At 42.1% G+C, this 17,782-nt stretch overlaps 2 protein-coding genes across 4 annotated transcripts in view; one reads left to right on the top strand and one right to left on the bottom strand.

The window, feature by feature from the left end:
• Window positions 1-12,786, bottom strand: part of parp14rs1 (poly(ADP-ribose) polymerase family member 14-related sequence 1) — a 20,618-nt gene extending 7,832 nt beyond the window's left edge. Inside the window, exons 1-5 of one of the 2 annotated variants that reach the window (XM_081367586.1) lie at window positions 12,418-12,786; window positions 11,946-12,033; window positions 11,554-11,657; window positions 11,443-11,473; window positions 554-796 (exon numbers count right to left, since the gene is read on the bottom strand). In XM_081367586.1, coding sequence (XP_081223712.1) covers window positions 554-796; window positions 11,443-11,473; window positions 11,554-11,657; window positions 11,946-12,033; window positions 12,418-12,429 — 478 coding nt within the window. In that variant the 5' untranslated portion in view covers window positions 12,430-12,786. Of the gene's footprint in view, window positions 1-553; window positions 797-11,442; window positions 11,474-11,553; window positions 11,658-11,945; window positions 12,158-12,417 lie in introns of those variants that run through there. The other variant, XM_081367585.1, reaches the window with a different exon arrangement.
• parp9 (poly(ADP-ribose) polymerase family member 9) lies at window positions 12,040-17,721 on the top strand. 2 transcript variants are annotated; one of them, XM_081367588.1, is made up of 9 exons: window positions 12,040-12,369; window positions 13,530-14,438; window positions 14,641-14,859; window positions 15,059-15,271; window positions 15,453-15,525; window positions 15,656-16,198; window positions 16,312-16,433; window positions 16,651-16,807; window positions 16,978-17,721. In XM_081367588.1, exons 2-9 carry the CDS (start codon window positions 13,563-13,565, stop codon window positions 17,262-17,264), a joined length of 2,490 nt encoding a protein of 829 aa, XP_081223714.1. In that variant the 5' UTR covers window positions 12,040-12,369; window positions 13,530-13,562; the 3' UTR covers window positions 17,265-17,721. The 2 variants fall into 2 exon arrangements, with proteins under 2 accessions (XP_081223714.1, XP_081223715.1); XM_081367589.1 differs by having other exon boundaries at window positions 12,200-12,369; window positions 15,656-16,114.
• Window positions 17,722-17,782: the final 61 nt, after the last annotated feature.

Here is a 17,782-nt window from a genome sequence, read left to right on the forward strand (position 1 = left end):
TAACTTTTGATCAGTTTAACTCATCCTTGATGAATAAAAGTATTGATTTATTTTATTTCTTCCCCCAAAAAATAAAATGAAAATTCTTACTGACCCCAAACTTTTGAACGGTAGTGTTTAATGTTACAAAAGCTTTAGATTTCAGATAAATGCTGTTCTTTTGAACTTTCTATTCATCATAGCATCATGAAATAAAAATGTAAAAAATTGTTTTCAACATTGATAATAATCATAAATGTTTCTTGAGCATCAAATCATCATATTAGAATGATTTCTGAAGGATCATGTGACAATGAAGACTGGAGTAATGATGTTGAAAATTCAACTTTGATCACAGGAATAAATGACACTTTACTGTATATTCACATAGAAAACAGCTGTTTTAAATTGGAATAATATTTCACAATATTACTGTTTTTGTTTGTATTTTTAATAAAATAAATGCAGCCTTGGTGAGCAGCTTGGTGATACTTCTTTTACTGACCCCAAACTTTTGAACGGTAGTGTACATCTGAAGAGTATACTCTACTGAAGAACACAACCCAAGACTTACCCTTGCTATAAGTAAAGGTTACCACAGCACAATTGCTCTCTGGTATCATTTCAATGCTGAAGTCATTTGACTCGGCAGAAGATCCTTTCAGCACATTTTCCACCAGCATTGTCAGAAACTCTTGACCGCTGTTTTGGATGTTTTCAATTACAGCTGATCTATGGGTTGTATCTTCTTCTTTTTTCTCAGGTGGCTCAACCTTCTCTTCTTCTTCATCTTCTTCTTCTTCACTGTGTGATTCACCTAAAAATAAAAACATCATTCATCTGAAAAGTTTCAAACAGTGTCTACAATGGTGGTGAGTGGAACGCAACAAAAGACAATAGAATCCATTATAATCAATGATGCTGTCTACATTGGATGCAATGTGGTGCAACATATCTCATTTCTGATGTACTCCAAGCACCTATGCCATTTCTAAAACAAAGAACAATTGGATTTGCAATAGTTGCTTTGTCACGTCTGGTGTAGACAGACTGCAACTTCCTGTTGCAGCACGGTGCATGCTACACGGTGTTAGTTGTGCTGATACAAATATATTTGGATTATTATATTTAAATTAACTTAAGGGTTTCTAAAGATAACATTTATTACGCTTGGTATCCTTTTTGTGCTAGGGTATCATGTGCAAATGACCATGCTAAAGCTGAATAAAATCTTATTCAGTATAGTATACTTATCCCTTTTTTGTCCACGGCTATAGAATACTTGATATCAGATTTTCCTAATATGAATGGTCAGAAAACCTTTAAACCCCATTCTCTGAACCAAATTTTCAATAGCCTAAACCCATTTGTCAAATAAATCACTCTTTCTGTTAAACCTTAAACAAGTTCAGGCAGTTTAACTCTGAACACATTCTCACTCACAAAAACACATATCGCACTGTGATGCACTTGTGTTGCAAAACGCTAAACAAGACAGGCAAGGCAAAAGTTTAACACAACTACAATACACTTGTCATCGTTTATACACAACGACTCAAAATTGTTCACACTTATTTCTAATGATGTGATCAAACCAACTGTACAAAATAAGCCAGTTCAGAGTGTACAGGTGCACTGAATGTTGATACGAATAATAGATGGAAACACTCTGAGATGGAGACGAGGAAGAGTATGTGTAAGAGGTGGTGGAAAAGGAGGAAGAGGATGAGGACAAGAAAGAGCAAGGTGTGGACAGTGTTGTCAAGGCTGGAACCGGCACACCAGAGGGTTTTTCCCTTTGCCTGGCAAGAGACATTATTGCCTGTAATGTGGACAAAGTCCTCAGGCTGGACCCAACACGAAGACGTGATGCTGAGGCAAAATGAATCTCTCACTAACTTTGATTTTGCAGTTGCACAACTCTTTTGAGTGTACTGTAACATGCTTTTCATTTAGAGGGTTTTTTTTTTTACCTTTTTGGCTTTTGCAGTTGGACTACTATATTTTACAGTATGCAAGTGCTGAATATACAGACATTCAGAACTATACAATATTCAGTACAAAATACTACAGTGCATACAGTATACAATCTATTCACCTTACTACTGTAAGTTGCGATTACTAAACTTTTTTTGTAATTGCAAAATTAATTTACTGTGTTACAACATACTTTTTTTCTGTAACTGCATGCTTTGGATGCTGTGTTCTCCATTTTTTGATGTAGTGTCTAATGAATGTTCTGTAGTGTTTATATTTTGATTGGCTGTGTATGAAAGCATTGTTTGATTTTGAGCACAAATATAATGTTTTATTATTATTATTATTATTATTATTATGCCAGAAGAGTCAGATGTTCTCTGAATGTAGTATGATGATTTGGTGTGTTTAAGGTTTTTGAGAAAGTGGGTGATAGTTTCAAGAAATGTGTTTTAGCAATTCAGAAAAACTGTAATATATAGGGTACAATGAGGCTAAAGATGCACCCAGGTAAAATGTGCATTTGATTTTAAACTCTAAATCACTACATGGCACAAAAGCTTGCCGCAGAACTTTCCTAAACATCTGCATTTCACGATGCAAGTGGAAATGTGGCTGATCATTTATGCAATCGCGGGCCGCAGTGCAAAGTTGATTCTGAGCTAATTGATCTAATATTTAGTATTTTATAAAATGTTGCAGATTTCAACAGCACATGAGAATCGATTCAATTATTGTCCTGTTAATGATTTTCAGTTTTGTTAAAAGTAATTAAATCAACACTTTTTAATAGCTGAAGAATATGTAAAAGTATGGTATTTGAGGTAAAAAAACAAAACAAAAAAAACACCCCTGCTGTTGAGGCTAAAGGCATGATCATTAACATGATAATAAATAGCTGGCTGCATGACATGGTTAGATAAATATGAAACCATCATATTTAAAATTGAATTGAATTGAATTCAGTTTCCTGTGTTAGGTCATTGGTGCTTCTCAATCAGCTCCTTAGTTCAGTAGTTGGGACACTGATCATTATTATAATTATTTAATTATATTCCAGCATAAACATACATACATCCCTAGACAGGTAATATTGGGGAAAAAAATCTAGCAAACATTTATAATTTATTTATGGTTGAAATGTTGCATGTATGTGCATATGTAAAGTATTTATAATGTACTTTAAATAACATTAAAACATAATATCAACAAGATATCAGTTCTGTTGTTCATAAATACCAGTGCCCGAATTCATGAACACGATATACTGATTCACAACCTTGGAAGCTAGGGAGCCTTTGTCCCAGTTCATTAGTTGCCATGGTTTTTGATTTGCCCTCATGTGTTACCTGTGTCTTGTTAATTATCTTGTTTAGTCCCTAGTGTTTCACTGGGTGCTTCTCAAACGGAAGGCTGCATCCTACCGAGACTGCGTCCTTCCTAGTCCAGTCATTCTGCGGTTTGTAGGCTAGACTCCTCAGCAATTAAACGCTAGAATGAGACAGTCTAGTAAGTGTCCATGGCTACGTCACACACGTTCCCGCCCCCACGGTCACGGCACGAAAATACTATTAAAACTTAATTTTGAAATTTATAATTTTATATTAACTGGCTTTCTTTTAATGCAATACAGTGAATGACAGCTGGCTTACATTAGTGTCAGTTTAGTGTTAAGTCAGCAAAACAAAAGATAGCATATATGCTTTCATGTCCAAAAACATTATTTTTGTCTTACATTTAATAATAAACTCAGACAAGCTCAGTACTGACTCATCTTCTGTAAGTTTATTTTCGTGTGTGTGCAAAGGATTGTGGGTGATTTAAGGCCGCGAAGGATACATCCAATGCATCCTTCAAAACAGGCCTTCAGCAATTGATGAGATATGCAGCCTTGGTGGATGCCGCCTTTCGTTTAAGGAACACTCGCGGTGTGTATATAGCCCCGTTTTTTTGCTGTTCCTTGTCCATTATCGTCTGCTTGCTGTATGTTTTGTCCGTGTTTTTGAGAAGTTCTGAGATACCTGAGTATTTTGTTATTTTGATTTTGTTATTAATAAAGACTATGCTAAGCATATATCCTCCTCTTTTATCCTTTGCCTCAACCACGCCCTGTAAATCATATTATAAAATATCACATTTATTGTTACTACTGTAAAGCCATATTACATTTTCATGGGATCTCCTTCAAAGCTTTCAGAATATTTAGGTTTAAGTATTTTTTTTCTGTGTTTTTAAAATGAGCATTTTACAGTTTATTTGTTAAAAATACATTTCCTTTATTTATTCAGATAAACAGAAAATAGTACAAACTTTCCTGAAGTGATTGTTTTGAACAAATATTAACTTAGATATTATGCAAAACATTACTTGAGCTAAAGTATTTGTATCATTATTGCGGGCCGTATGTACCATCCTGGTGAGCCTTTTATCCCGAATGTAGGAAAGAATTTTTAAGCAAAACAAACTACTTTAATGATTTATTATACCACAAAATGTGTTGATCCATCAATGTTCAATAATATGTGTGTGTGTATATATATATTTATATATATATATATATATATATATATATATATATATATATATATATATATATATATATATATATATATATATATATATATATATTTATATATTATTGAACATTGATGGATAATATGTACACACACACACACACACACACACACACACATATATATATATATATATATATATATATATACATTCCTCAACATTTTCCTTAAGTTGTGCCTTTAACCCTGTTTAACCCCATTGTACCCTACAGAAAAAGATAACTTGTTACACAATACAGCACGCAATATTAACACTTTTTTGTGTAAAGTGCTACAGAAATAAGACATAGACTTCTATGCATATTCAGTATATTTACAAAATAAACAGAAAAGAAAGGGTCAAAATTTATTTGTTTCTCTAAACTTTGAGTTTTGATTTCTAAGTAATCAATTTATGTACGTGTTTTCATGCATGATAGTTGGGTGTAGGTAATTGTGAAATGACTGTGGTATTTAAATGGCAGTGTTTTCTAAATGAAAAACAAAGCTGTTAGTTTTGAGTGATGAGTCTACTGTAGAGAACTGTGTTTGCACTTTGCAAAAAGTTTGTTTTACAAATGCAAACTGAGTGTAAAGCATATATAATGTGCTTGCAATTTTGCAGATTTGGTCTGAATAGGTATATGAGTTTTGCTAAGTGAACCTTAAGTACAACTTTTAGTGTGAAAGCATTTTTTAAAAACTGTAATATTACTGTAATATTGTTGTAGTGTTCATCTTATTGCAGGGCTAATGCTATTGAAGGTATGCTGTAGTGGACAATGTTCCCTTTCGTGGTCACTCCGAGTTACATCGGATGACGACGATTGGGGTTTCGCTTAGAAGCCTATCACCTTCGAGTATATAAAACGAGCCAATGGCAATGAAATGCCATGGGTCTGCGGAATTTGCATAGCGTAACTCCGCCCGCCGCAGGGGGGTATATAAGGAAGTACGCTGGCAGAATGCAGATACTGTATGTTTTCGCTTCGGAGCCGAGAACTTCTCCACTACACAAAAGCCAAAATTCTGAGTTATTTCTTCTCATTCCTTCGAGACGAGCGAGCTCTCCGGTGTTGGTGTGACGGCGATTTCAGCGAGTGCACATTTCTCTGCTGATCTGGTCAGTGATCTGACAGTTAGTGTGATTTCTCCCTGTTCGCTTCAACATCCGCAGAGTTTTCCTCTCACAAAAAGAGCATTGCATGTGGCACGTCTTTTTAAAGATGTCTCGCCCGTGCACTTCTGGTTGTGGTCGCGATGTATTTTCTCCTGATGGGCACAATCTCTGCTTAGCGTGTTTGAGCGTTGATCACGCTGAAGCAGCGTTTGTGGATGATTCATGTTCTCACTGCGGGAACATGACCATCTCCATGCTGCGGTCGAGACTCAATGAGCTCATCAGAGCGAGAGTCCCCTCATCCACACCCCGATCTACGGTCTCCCCGAGAGGCTGTACTTCGGCTGGTGGCCAGGGTGACCTGAGGGTAACTGTGTGGGACAAACCGCCGACACGTCCACGGTCCACACACCCCTCTTCAGCATCGGATGCTTGTGGGTACACTGGGGTTCCCACAGTTGAATGTTCTGTCGCGATGCAGCTGTGTCCGGCAGGCACTTCATCACGGGGTGATCCTAAGCACCCGTCCAAAGCCTGTAGATTCTCGTCCACCCTGGTGGCGAAGTCTTACAGTGCGGCGGGACAGGCAGCTGCCTCTTTGCATGCCATGGCCATCTTGCAGGTCTACCAGGCCCAGATGCTCCGTGACATGCACGAGGGCAGGACAGACCCAGGGCTCTTTGATGAGCTGCGCGCCGCCACCGACCTCGCTCTCCGAGCGACGAAGGTGACCGCGCGCTCCCTGGGTTTGGTGATGTCCACAGCTGTGGTCCAGGAGAAACATCTCTGGCTGAACCTGGCTGATATGCGTGAGCCCGAGCGGACTCGTCTGCTCGACGCCCCCATATCCCAGGCCGGCCTTTTCAGCGGTGCAATCGAGGACTTTGCCCAACAGTTCTCGACCGCCCAGAAGCAGTCTGAGGCTATAAAACACATTCTGCCCCGACGCTCCGCTGCTCAGCCGTCGGCACAGAATCCTCAGCCTGCTCGCCGCCGAGGGCGCCCTCCCGCGGCCACCCCTCCCGCATGGCCCCAGCAGCAGCCTTCACCCGGGCCGCGTCGTGGAGGAAGCCGCAGGCAGGCGCCACAGCCCTCTCCAGCCCCGCCGCCCGCTAAACGCCAGGCCAAGCGGCGCTCCTGAGATGGGCTGCTCAGGGTTGGCTTCAATTCTGTCCCAGGAGCTGGTAGCAGGGCCACTCCTTCCCCCGGTGGAGGGCCGGGGGAGAATCTTTTGTTCTCCACTCCCCGCTGCTCGTCCAACGGCGAGCAGCGCCCTAATGTGGTTAAAGACAGAATTGAATTCCCCAATCCTGAGCCGACGGAGTCCGAGGGCCGCAGTGCGCGCCACCCTCGGGTCCCGCCACTGCCGCCCTCCTCTGTCCCAGAGGTGCGGGATGACAGCACGCGCCGCCCACGGGCCACGCTCCTCTCATCCCCCTCTATCGACAGACCCCTGCCAGAGCACGCCCCCGTGGGACGCGCGCCCTCCCCTGGCCTCCTCTGGCAGGACGCGGTTAATGACCGTGCCCCCGCACAGGGCCGCTATGCCACCCTCGCCGGTGCCGGTCATTCCGCCTCGCTGCCCCACCGACGGTACGTCTGTGGTTCGTATGACCCTGCTGGTGCACTTTCTGGAGGCCTGGCTAGAGCTTCCCAGACTGTCCCGCTGGGTCGCGAGAACCATCAGGCTCGGCTACGCGATTCAGTTCGCGATATCTCCTCCCCGCTTCAGGGGAGTCCGCTTCACTATGGTCGGTGGCAATGCCCCTGTCATGAGAGCAGAGGTCGCCACCCTACTGGCGAAGGGTGCGATCGAGATTGTCCCTCCAGCCGAGATGAAGTCCGGCTTCTACAGCCCTTACTACATTGTACCCAAGAAGTCCAGTGGGTTACGGCCAATCCTCGACCTGCGCGTCTTGAACCGCTCCCTTCACAGGCTGCCGTTCAAGATGCTAACGGCCAAACACATCCTCCAGTGTGTACGGCCGCAGGATTGGTTTGCAGCGATCGACCTGAAGGACGCCTACTTCCATGTCTCCATTTTACCTCGACACAGACCGTTTCTACGGTTTGCTTTCGAGGGGCAGGCATAACAGTACGCGGTTCTCCCTTTCGGGCTAGCCCTGTCTCCTCGCGTCTTTACGAAGGTCGTCGAGGCAGCCCTTGTTCCCCTCCGGGAACACGGGGTTCGCATCCTGAACTATCTTGACGACTGGCTGATCCTAGCTCACTCTCGAGACCAGGTTTGCGAACACAGGGACCTAGTGCTCCGGCACCTAGCTCGTCTGGGCCTTCGGGTCAACTGGGAGAAGAGCAAACTCTGCCCCGTGCAGAGGATCTCTTTTCTCGGTATGGAGATCGACTCGGTCGCCATGTGCGCGCAGCTTACGAGCGAGCGCGCGCAGTCACTGCTGACTTGTCTTCGCCAATTCGAGGGCAAGAGTGCGGTTCCACTGAAACTATTTCAGAGGCTCCTGGGGCATAAAGCCGCTGGGATTGCTTCATATGAGACCGCTTCAGCTTTGGCTTCGCGATCGAGTCCCGAGGTGGGCATGGCAACACGGCACGCTCCGAGTTCCAGTGACTCCAGCCTGCCGTCAGACCTTCACCCTGTGGTCGAACCTCAATTTTCTACGGGCCGGAGTGTCCTTAGAACGAGTTTCCCGGCATGTTGTTGTATCAACAGATGCCTCCACCACGGGCTGGGGCTCCATGTGCAATGGTCATGCTGCCGCGGGCTCCTGGACAGGACCCCAGCGCCTTTGGCATGTCAATTGCCTCGAGTTGCTGGCTGTACGTCTCGCCCTGCACCGCTTCCGTGCGCTGCTCAGGGGTCAGCACGTACTAGTCCGATCAGACAATACCGCGACAGTAGCATACATCAACCATCAAGGTGGTCTACGCTCCCGCCGTATGTCACAACTCGCGGGACACCTGAACCAGGCGGCCGACGAGCTGTCTCGAGTTCGGCCTCTCGCTGGAGAATGGCGACTCCATCCCCAGACGGTCCAGCTGATTTGGGATCAGTTTGGCGACGCACAGGTAGACCTGTTTGCCTCCCGCGACTCGTCCCATTGCGACCTGTATTATTCCCTGACCGAGGGCACGCTCGGCACGGATGCACTGGCGCACAGCTGGCCGCGGGGCCTACGCAAGTATGCGTTTCCCCCAGTGAGCCTTCTTGCGCAGACCTTGCGCAAGATCAGGGAGGACGAGGAGCAGGTCATTTTGGTTGCCCTGTATTGGCAAAACCGGACCTGGTTCTCCGAACTAGTACTCCTTGCGACAGCACCTCCCTGGCCAATTCCTCTGAGGAAGGACCTCCTTTCTCAGGGACGGGGCACCCTTTGGCACCCTCGTCCCGATCTCTGGAACCTCCATGTGTGGCTCCTGGACGGGACGAGGCAGGTTTGAGTACCCTACCACCTGCGGTGGTGGCTACCATCACTTCCGCTAGAGCATCGTCCACGAGACATCTCTATGCGTTGAAGTGGAACCTCTTCGTCAACTGGTGTTCTTCTAAACATCAAGAACCCACGAAATGCCCCATCAGTGTCGTGCTTTCCTTCCTGCAAGAAGGATTGGAGCGAAGGCTGTCTCCCTCCACCCTGAAGGTGTATGTTGCCGCCATTGCCGCACATCACGAAGCAGTTGATGGTAAGTCTCTGGGGAAGCACGACCTGATCGTCAGGTTCCTGAGGGGAGCGAGAAGACTGAATCCTCCTCGTCCTCCCCTCGTACCCTCTTGGGACCTCTCAGTGGTTCTAACTGCCCTGCAGAGTGCTCCATTTGAGCCTTTGCAATCAGTGGAGCTTAAGTTCCTGTCTATGAAGACAGCGCTTCTGGTTGCATTGGCCTCCATCAAGAGGGTAGGGGACCTGCAGGCATTTTCGGTTGACAAAGCGTGCCTGGAATTCGGGCCGGCTAACTCTCACGTGATCCTGAGACCCCGGCTTGGATACGTGCCCAAGGTTCCTACCACACCCTTTCGAGACCAGGTAGTGAACCTGCAAGCGCTGCCCTTGGAGGAGGCAGACCCAGCCTTGGCACTGCTCTGTCCAGTACGCGCCCTTCGTGCTTATGTAGACAGGACGCGGTGTTTCAGGACCTCAGACCAGCTCTTTGTCTGTTATGGTGGGAAGCTGAAGGGAAAGGCTCTCTCAAAGCAAAGGCTATCTCACTGGATAGTGGATACCATTGCTTTGGCATACCAGCAGAAAGGTCTTCAATGCCCCCTTGGTGTGAAAGCCCACTCCACTCGTAGTGTGGCTTCCTCTTGGGCTCTAGCACATGGCGCCTCGCTAACAGACATTTGTAGAGCTGCAGGCTGGGCGACACCCAACACATTCGCGAGATTCTATAATCTCCGAGTAGAGCCAGTTTCTTCTCATGTACTCGCTTCAACCAGCCGGTGCTAGATTCTGCTCAGGTGTCTTCGCTTGCTCGCCATTCCTCTCCACCGACGGGATTCGTGCGACTTTCTTCTCAGGTGAGTCTGATAAGCTCTGAGTTTCCTCCAGCACTGGTTACGTCAACGCCTGACTTATGCCATTTTGCCATAACGCAGCTTTTGCGCTTGACTAGGTGCCTCCATGTGCATGGTCCCCCCTCTGGGTGACACCCACATGTGTATTCCACTGTAAGTCTCTTTGGGAGCGTGTGTCTTTCCCTTGGCAAGCCACCTTGCCTCCCCTGGGGTTTAAATATTCCACCTGCGGCTGGACACCCCAGTGTTATTCCATATGCATCCCTCCGGGTCATATGTCTATTCTAAGTCCCCCCCATCAATGGCTGGGCATGATTGCATATCTCTCTCTCTGGGGATATGCTTCCCAGTGTACCTTGGTATCCCTGTGTTAAGTAGGACTCCTTCGTTCGTGCTAGTCTCACAACAGGGAGCTCAGACTTACGCAGGGCACTGGAAGACAGCCGAGGTGGCGTGATTAGACTGGAACCCCAATCGTCGTCATCCGACGTAACTCGGAGTGACCGCGAAAGGGAACGTCTCGGTTACGGATGTAACCCTCGATCCCTGAGTGGGAACGGAGACGTTACGTCTTCCTGCCACTTCCGCTGTACCGCTGAAAAACGCCTGGGTCCAGTCTCGACTCCTCAGCGAAGACATATCTGCATTCTGCCAGCGTACTTCCTTATATACCCCCTGCGGCGGGCGGAGTTACGCTATGCAAATTCCGTAGACCCATGGCATTTCATTGCCATTGGCTCGTTTTATATACTCGAAGGTGATAGGCTTCTAAGCGAAACCCCAATCGTCGTCATCCGACGTAACGTCTCCGTTCCCACTCAGGGAACGAGGGTTACATCCGTAACCGAGACGTTTTTTTTCTCAGCGGAAACTTAAAACTGTATACAGGTGAGGTAAGACAATACGATTTCAACTCAATAAGGTTCACTCCAAATTATGAACAAACGTTTTCCATTAACGTTCACAAAATGGTAGCACAAAAAAAAAAAAAAAACATTTATACCTTATTTAACTGTTACTTGCTACCTGTTTCAGAATGTAAAGAGAATAATCAAAAGTAAAGTTCCCATAATGTTTGCAAAATGATCAAATAGAACGTTCCTATAATGCTTTTTGTTTGAACAATCAGGGGATTTTTTTTTTTTTTTTTTTTTTTTTAGCAAACACTCAGAAATGACGTTTTCATAACTTAATGGGAACTTTAGCCAAACGTTCTTAGAATATATTTTTGTTAACTGGGACACATTGTGGAAGAAAGTGTTCATGCTGGCATGACCAGCAGAGGGAAGCAGAACAGCGTTTATTCTGAAGTATAAAACGGGACTTACCCGTGATTGTGTTGACCGAAGAGGTTGATTCCTAGAAAACAAAGTTTAGTTGTTACTCCAAGTCAAACTATTAGCCGTTCACTTTACTCACTTGTGATATTGAATACTCACATGAGGAACTGAAGCGTCTGATGACAGAAGACTTACAGTGATTTTCACTGTTTTTTGACCAATCTTGAGCTCATGCGTTTGTTTGTTCAGAACCCGCTGTCTCACTGATCCAAACATAATCGAACACAAATGAGTGAACATTTATTTTCATTTGCATAACGCAAAAAAAAAAAAAAAAAATACATTTAAAAAAAAAGAAGGAAAAAAAAAAGATTGGTTTCGTTTCTTGGTCCCCTCCCACAGTAGGCTAACTCTACAACATCTTTCGATAGGCCTTATCAATAATTATGAGACTTCTAATATCAACGCATCACTTTACGATTTATGCATATATGTAACAGTGATTCAGAATTCTTAAGGAGTTTAGGACAGGAAGACTAGGTTAACTTTACCTTCCTCTGTTTTGAACCTAACAGTTGCAGTTTGTCCGTCAGAAACGCCGTATTCCACCTCACAGTCGCCTCCGTCGGATTTCTTACTCTGGAAATAGATAATAAGTTTATTTTTTAGTTTGGGAGTGTTGGGGTCCCACTGGCCCTCGACGCAGAGAGCGTACGGGAACTCTCCAGCCATGTCCGTCTGTCCTGTGACTGAGGAGTTTGACGAACCCAGTGAAAAGGCTAAAACTTTCACTTTTGATTTCCTTGAAGCCTATATGGTCATGCACGAGGCGGGTTTTTTTTCCAGCAACGACAACAGAAAATATAATAGGCTAGTTTCAGCTTCAAGCAGAATCCCATAGTGGTCTTTTCGAAACGTAAAACCATCGCCGGTTTGGAAAAAAAAGGAAAGTATTGCAGTTAATAAAATAAAAGGGTGAGTAAACAGAGTATTGTAACGTTAGGTTATATTGAGTAAACTGACCTCTGTTCGCATTTAATGAATTGAAGGTCCCACAATTCTTTCGCTTTCGATTTAAATTTAACGAACTTTTTATGTGATTTTTGACAGTCATTGTAAGCTGTTTTGATAAAAGTTAGTCGAAACTACGATAAGATGTGTTTGTTATTTCCAAAACAAGTAGCCTAGCCTACACTTCAGTTATAGGCTAACGTTACATGGAACTTTGTTGCAGTTTCATGACGCGTTTCGGCATCACGGATAATTATGCTTCTTTGCGTAAAACACGACGTTTATGTTTTAAATTGTTGATTGCAAAACCATTACTTAAACTAGTTTTACTCCCTTAATGTTTAGTGTTTGTAAATCGAATTTTGTCTCGAATTTTGTTCCGGTTCTTTTGTTGCGGAATTGCCCAGTTTTGTTGTTGATGTTGTGGAGTTTAAAGGGATAGTTCACTCTAAAAATAAAAAATGTAGTCATCAGTGCTCGCCCTCATTCCTGTATTTTCTGTGAAACAGAATGTTAGAGACTAAAAGCCTAAGTCATCATCCATTGCATATAGGCTACCTGCTGCTCTCTGTATCCTTCTTAATCAAACAACAGTAGAAAAGATTTTAAAAAAAGAAAACTGCTCTTGACTTAATAACTTTTGTATCTTTAATAAAAATTAATGTAGGCCTATATTTAATTTATGTACGTATGTTTTATTTTTACATTTGATTATTCAGTTTCTTACTTTAATTAGGCTATGTTAAATAGACCTAGCTGAGCAATTAAAGCACTTTATTTCATTTGAATCTTATGTTGTATTTGTCCTATCATTTCAAATTTGCATATTTGTTCTTTATTATTTTAAATTACAAAGATGCAATAATGAACTAATAGAAGTTAATTATTTTATCAAGATCATGGATTGTGATCCTGCTTGAAAACAATTGTAATATAATATTTTTGGCATATCACTAGTAGCATTTTATTTGATTCTTAAAGGAGGCTTATTTGATCGTATCCTTAAGGATTTGTTCCAGATTATGAAAGACATTCTAATATAAATCTTGTACAAATTCTAATAGGATATTTTGACTAACGATTATGTGGTCATATTTTGTCGATACTTCATTTCTCCCCCGAAGCCATAGTTGTCTGTCCTGAGGAAGCTACGAGCCATGAGTGACATACAACAGATTCCACTGGTTCCAGGGCAGGCTGCCATTCTGGGAAAGTGTCAAAGTACCTTTTGCCATGCTGTTCAGGCAAAATTTAATTGCATGGCTATTCTCCGTAATATTGAAGAGACTGGCTCCTTTGGAAGCACAGGTCATGCCTTACATGCTGAGAAGAGGTACTCCACAAAGCTGTCCGGCGGAGTGGAAATATCAGTCTGGAAAGATGATCTTACACGTCATAAAGTGGTTGCTGTGGTCAATGCAGCCAATGATAAGCTAAAGCATGCAGGAGGTCTTGCACAAGCTCTGAGTGATGCTGGGGGACCAATGATTCAGAAATGGAGTGATGATATTATAAAACAAGGAGGAAAAGTGAAAACTGGTGAGGCAGTGCTCACTCCTGCTGGGAATCTCCCATGTGAATGTATCATACATGCTGTAGGTCCCCAAGTGTCTCAAAAACCATCCAAGACGGAGTGTGATCAAGCTGCACCCTTGTTACATAAGGCTATTTTTAGTATCCTACAAATAGTTGTAAATCAAAACATTCCCTCTGTTGCAATTCCTGCTCTGAGTTCTGGCCTTTTCAACTTTCCAAGAGATCGCTGTGCAGACATTATTGTAAAGGCTATAAAGCAGTTCCATGATTATGTGGGGTTTTATAGCAAGAATGTGGAAATCCATCTGGTCAATAATGATGAACCTTCAGTCAAAGAAATGGAGAGAGCCACTAGAGCGTATTTAGATCCGTCCAGCATCTCTGGCTCATACAGTGGAGCTGTGCAAGGCCATAGCATGCTATCCTCTTCAAGCAACAGTTTGCAGTGTGGCAATGTAACACTGCACCTTAAAAAGGGCTTTATTGAGGAGGAAGAGGTAAGACTCTCTGTCAACAACTCAACAATGCTCAGTGAGATTTTGTTAGTTGTCACAACTGTTTTATATAATTCTAAGAAACTGCTAACATCTCATGACTTTTAAATCTTTTAATAAAAATTAGTTTGAACTGTACAACAAATTAAAATTATGTGCAACTGAGTGACAGAAATATAAAAATTTAATTTGCTTTAATCTCCAGGTTGATGTAATTGTCAATACAATTTCGAAAGACCGTGTTTTGTCCCAAGGAGAGATTTCAAAAGCTATTTTGAAGAAAGCTGGCAAAAAGATTCAAGATGAGATTTACAAAACAAAAAACTTCACAAGTTTCACACGTGGTGATCTCTATAAGACAAGTGGAAGTGATCTGAAATGTAAAGCAGTATATCATACTGCATTGACAGATACGTCCCTGAAGGTCTATCTATCTATCTATCTATCTATCTATCTATCTATCTATCTATCTATCTATCTATCTATCTATCTATCTATCTATCTATCTATCTATCTATCTATCTATCTATCTATCTATCTATCTATCTATCTATCTATCTCTGTAATTCATGTTTTTATGCCTGTCAATATCTGTACCCACTTTTTTATGTTGTTCCATGTAGTCTCTTTACAATGGCGTCTCAGAATGTCTGAGGAATTCTGCTCTGCGATACACATCAATCTCCTTCCCAGCTATTGGTACTGGTAATCTGGGCTTTCAGAAGCGAGATGTTGCCAGAATCATGACAGAGGCTGTGGCAGAATTTGGTAAACACAACATGAGTAAACTGGACGTATACTTTGTTGTGTTTCCAAAGGACATTGAAATGTTGGAGGTGATATATGATAATTATGTACTATGCATTTCAGTGACAGAATTCTTCAATCTGCATTTAATATGAAAAAAGTGAATATATAAAAATTATGTGCAGTACAGTTTGTAAAATTAATCAAGCACAACTGAAATTAAGTAGAAAATTTACTTTTTCACATATTTGTTTCTTCAATAATGTTTAGGCTTTTGATAAAGAGATGAAAAGCACAAAAGGAAAGGCAAAGTCCCCAGAAGTACACAATAATGTGACAAAAAGTAAGCAAAATATGTAACATTGTTTTTATTTACTTTTATGTTTCTGATTTCAAAAGTGTCACACTTTTGCCCAGCTACTCATGAAAACCACTGAGATAAATTTTCTTTTGTCACTCTCAAATACTTTCAGGCTTTGCTTCTGCATCCAAAGAAACCACAGCATATGAAACGCCCACTGTTGAGTTCCAAAGTGTCTGCAAAGAAGCTTTGAGAGAAGCAAAAGAGTGGACAATTAATATGCTAAAGCCATCAAATAACAAAACAATAAAGAATAACCATGTCATATATCTTGGGCAAAGAGACCATGAATGCCTGCTCTCTCTTCAAACAAAGTTTGATGTTCACATTGAAGAGTTCTTCAGGAGTGGAAATGGTGGCATAACCATCACTGGAAGTCCTTCAGATGTCAGCTGTGTGGCAATTGAGGTGGAGTTCATGCTTTGTAAGGCCCAGGAGGACTTCGCCCAAGCTGAAGAACGAGACATTCTGTATTCTGTGGTTCGCTGGAGCTGTAAAAATGAACCTTGGATACAAACACCTGAAATCAGTGCAGTTTTGGAGAAAGCTTATCTGGCAGGAATTGAAAACCGTGAGTTCAATAACCGCAAATTCAGCTTGAAGGCCATGACTTTGGTTGACAACAGTGGAAATATAAGCTCCATGAAGAGGACATGTATGTTTTTAATATTTCTATTGGAAATAGTTCTATTGAATTTAATACATTCAGTAATTACTTCAGTGTAGTATAGCATCTGCTCACCTGATAGAGTCTTCTTTACACCACAGGCCTGTTGGCTCCTTTCAATCCTCTTACCAATTCATTTTATGCAAGAACTCCTGTGAGCAGAGAGTATTTTGAAAAAGAAGGAAGGAGAGCCTTGGTTGATTTTGGGCTCCGAATCGTCAAGGTGAATTTGTTAACATCATACATATATGCTACATTTTATTTTTTAGGTGTTAAACAATATCTTTTATAGGCCATGTCATTTTCTCTAGCTTTGTTTTTTTTTTTTTTTTTTCATTTTCATTCAACTACAAGATACAAGCAATAATAAGCAATAAGGAAGCAATAAGCAGCAATAAGGAGGTTTAGCATCTAATGGCATGTGGTTGTGGTTGTTACAGTTGGAGAAGCTAGAGAACATCGCGCTGAAGCAGCTGTTCGACAGGAATGAGCTGAGAGTGGAAGACAAACCCAAGCGCCTCTACCAGCGTGTGTCAGCTCAGTTCTGTGATCTCATCTGCAGAGTAGGCTTTCAGAAAGAGTTCGCCCCTCCTGCAGGTAACACACACGTGAAGTCATTCAGAATAATAATTAGGTTGTTATATTCTTCTCTGAAGGCATTTCTTGTAAAAGTTCATTTACTATATGCTTTTAAAGTACAGATGATGTTTTGATGTTTGGCATCAGGTTACAATATCTTCATTAAAGATGTTTTCCTTCATTTCTAGAGCAAAAGTATGGCAGTGGAATATACTTCAGCAGTACATTGGACGGAGCCCTGAGGCTGTGGAAGGAACAGGAACATGAGCAGTACATCTACATCATTCAGGCCCGGGTCCTCACTGGGAGATCTACGATTGGGTCTCCAGATTTCATTTTGCCCCCAGCCATGAAGGGAGACCCTTTGGATCGTTATGATAGTGTGTCTGACGGGGCACAGACTTATGTCATCTTCAGCGGTCAGCAAGCTCTTCCTGAATACTTGATCATATGTGACAAATCCACCATTGCGTAGCTGCTCACAGCATGCAAGTACAAAGCACATAACAAATCTAGCCACAGAATAAATACAGAACTTTACAAAAAAAAAAAAAGTTAATCATTAGTAATAATCATTAGTCTAAATCATATTACTGGATTATTGATTATAATATATGCTGGTGAAAATTATTATTATTTTGATGAGCTAAACCTGCTTTAATGTAACCAACTTTGATTAGAACTGCTCCTTTTTTTCATTCAGATAGTCTTTTTTTATATTAAAAGGTGTTAGGTGAATAAAAAAAGATTTCTTGTAATAAGTTCATTAGTTGAACAGAAAGAATGCAAATGAGGGTAAATAATTTAGCTGGTAGGTTTACAGTTTCAAAGTATATGCTGAAATTCATTAATTAATTAATGTAAAACATGATCTCTGACTGTGCACAACTGAGTTATATTGAATGCTTTGACTTAAATAAATGCCAAATTTCAAACAAAATTCTCTCTTGTGATGACTTTTCTGCACGGCAATATGAGTTATATATATAATGC

The sequence above is a fragment of the Scardinius erythrophthalmus genome (genome assembly GCF_964197995.2).
Source record: "Scardinius erythrophthalmus genome assembly, chromosome: 6".
Classification (NCBI taxonomy): Eukaryota; Metazoa; Chordata; class Actinopteri; order Cypriniformes; family Leuciscidae; genus Scardinius; species Scardinius erythrophthalmus.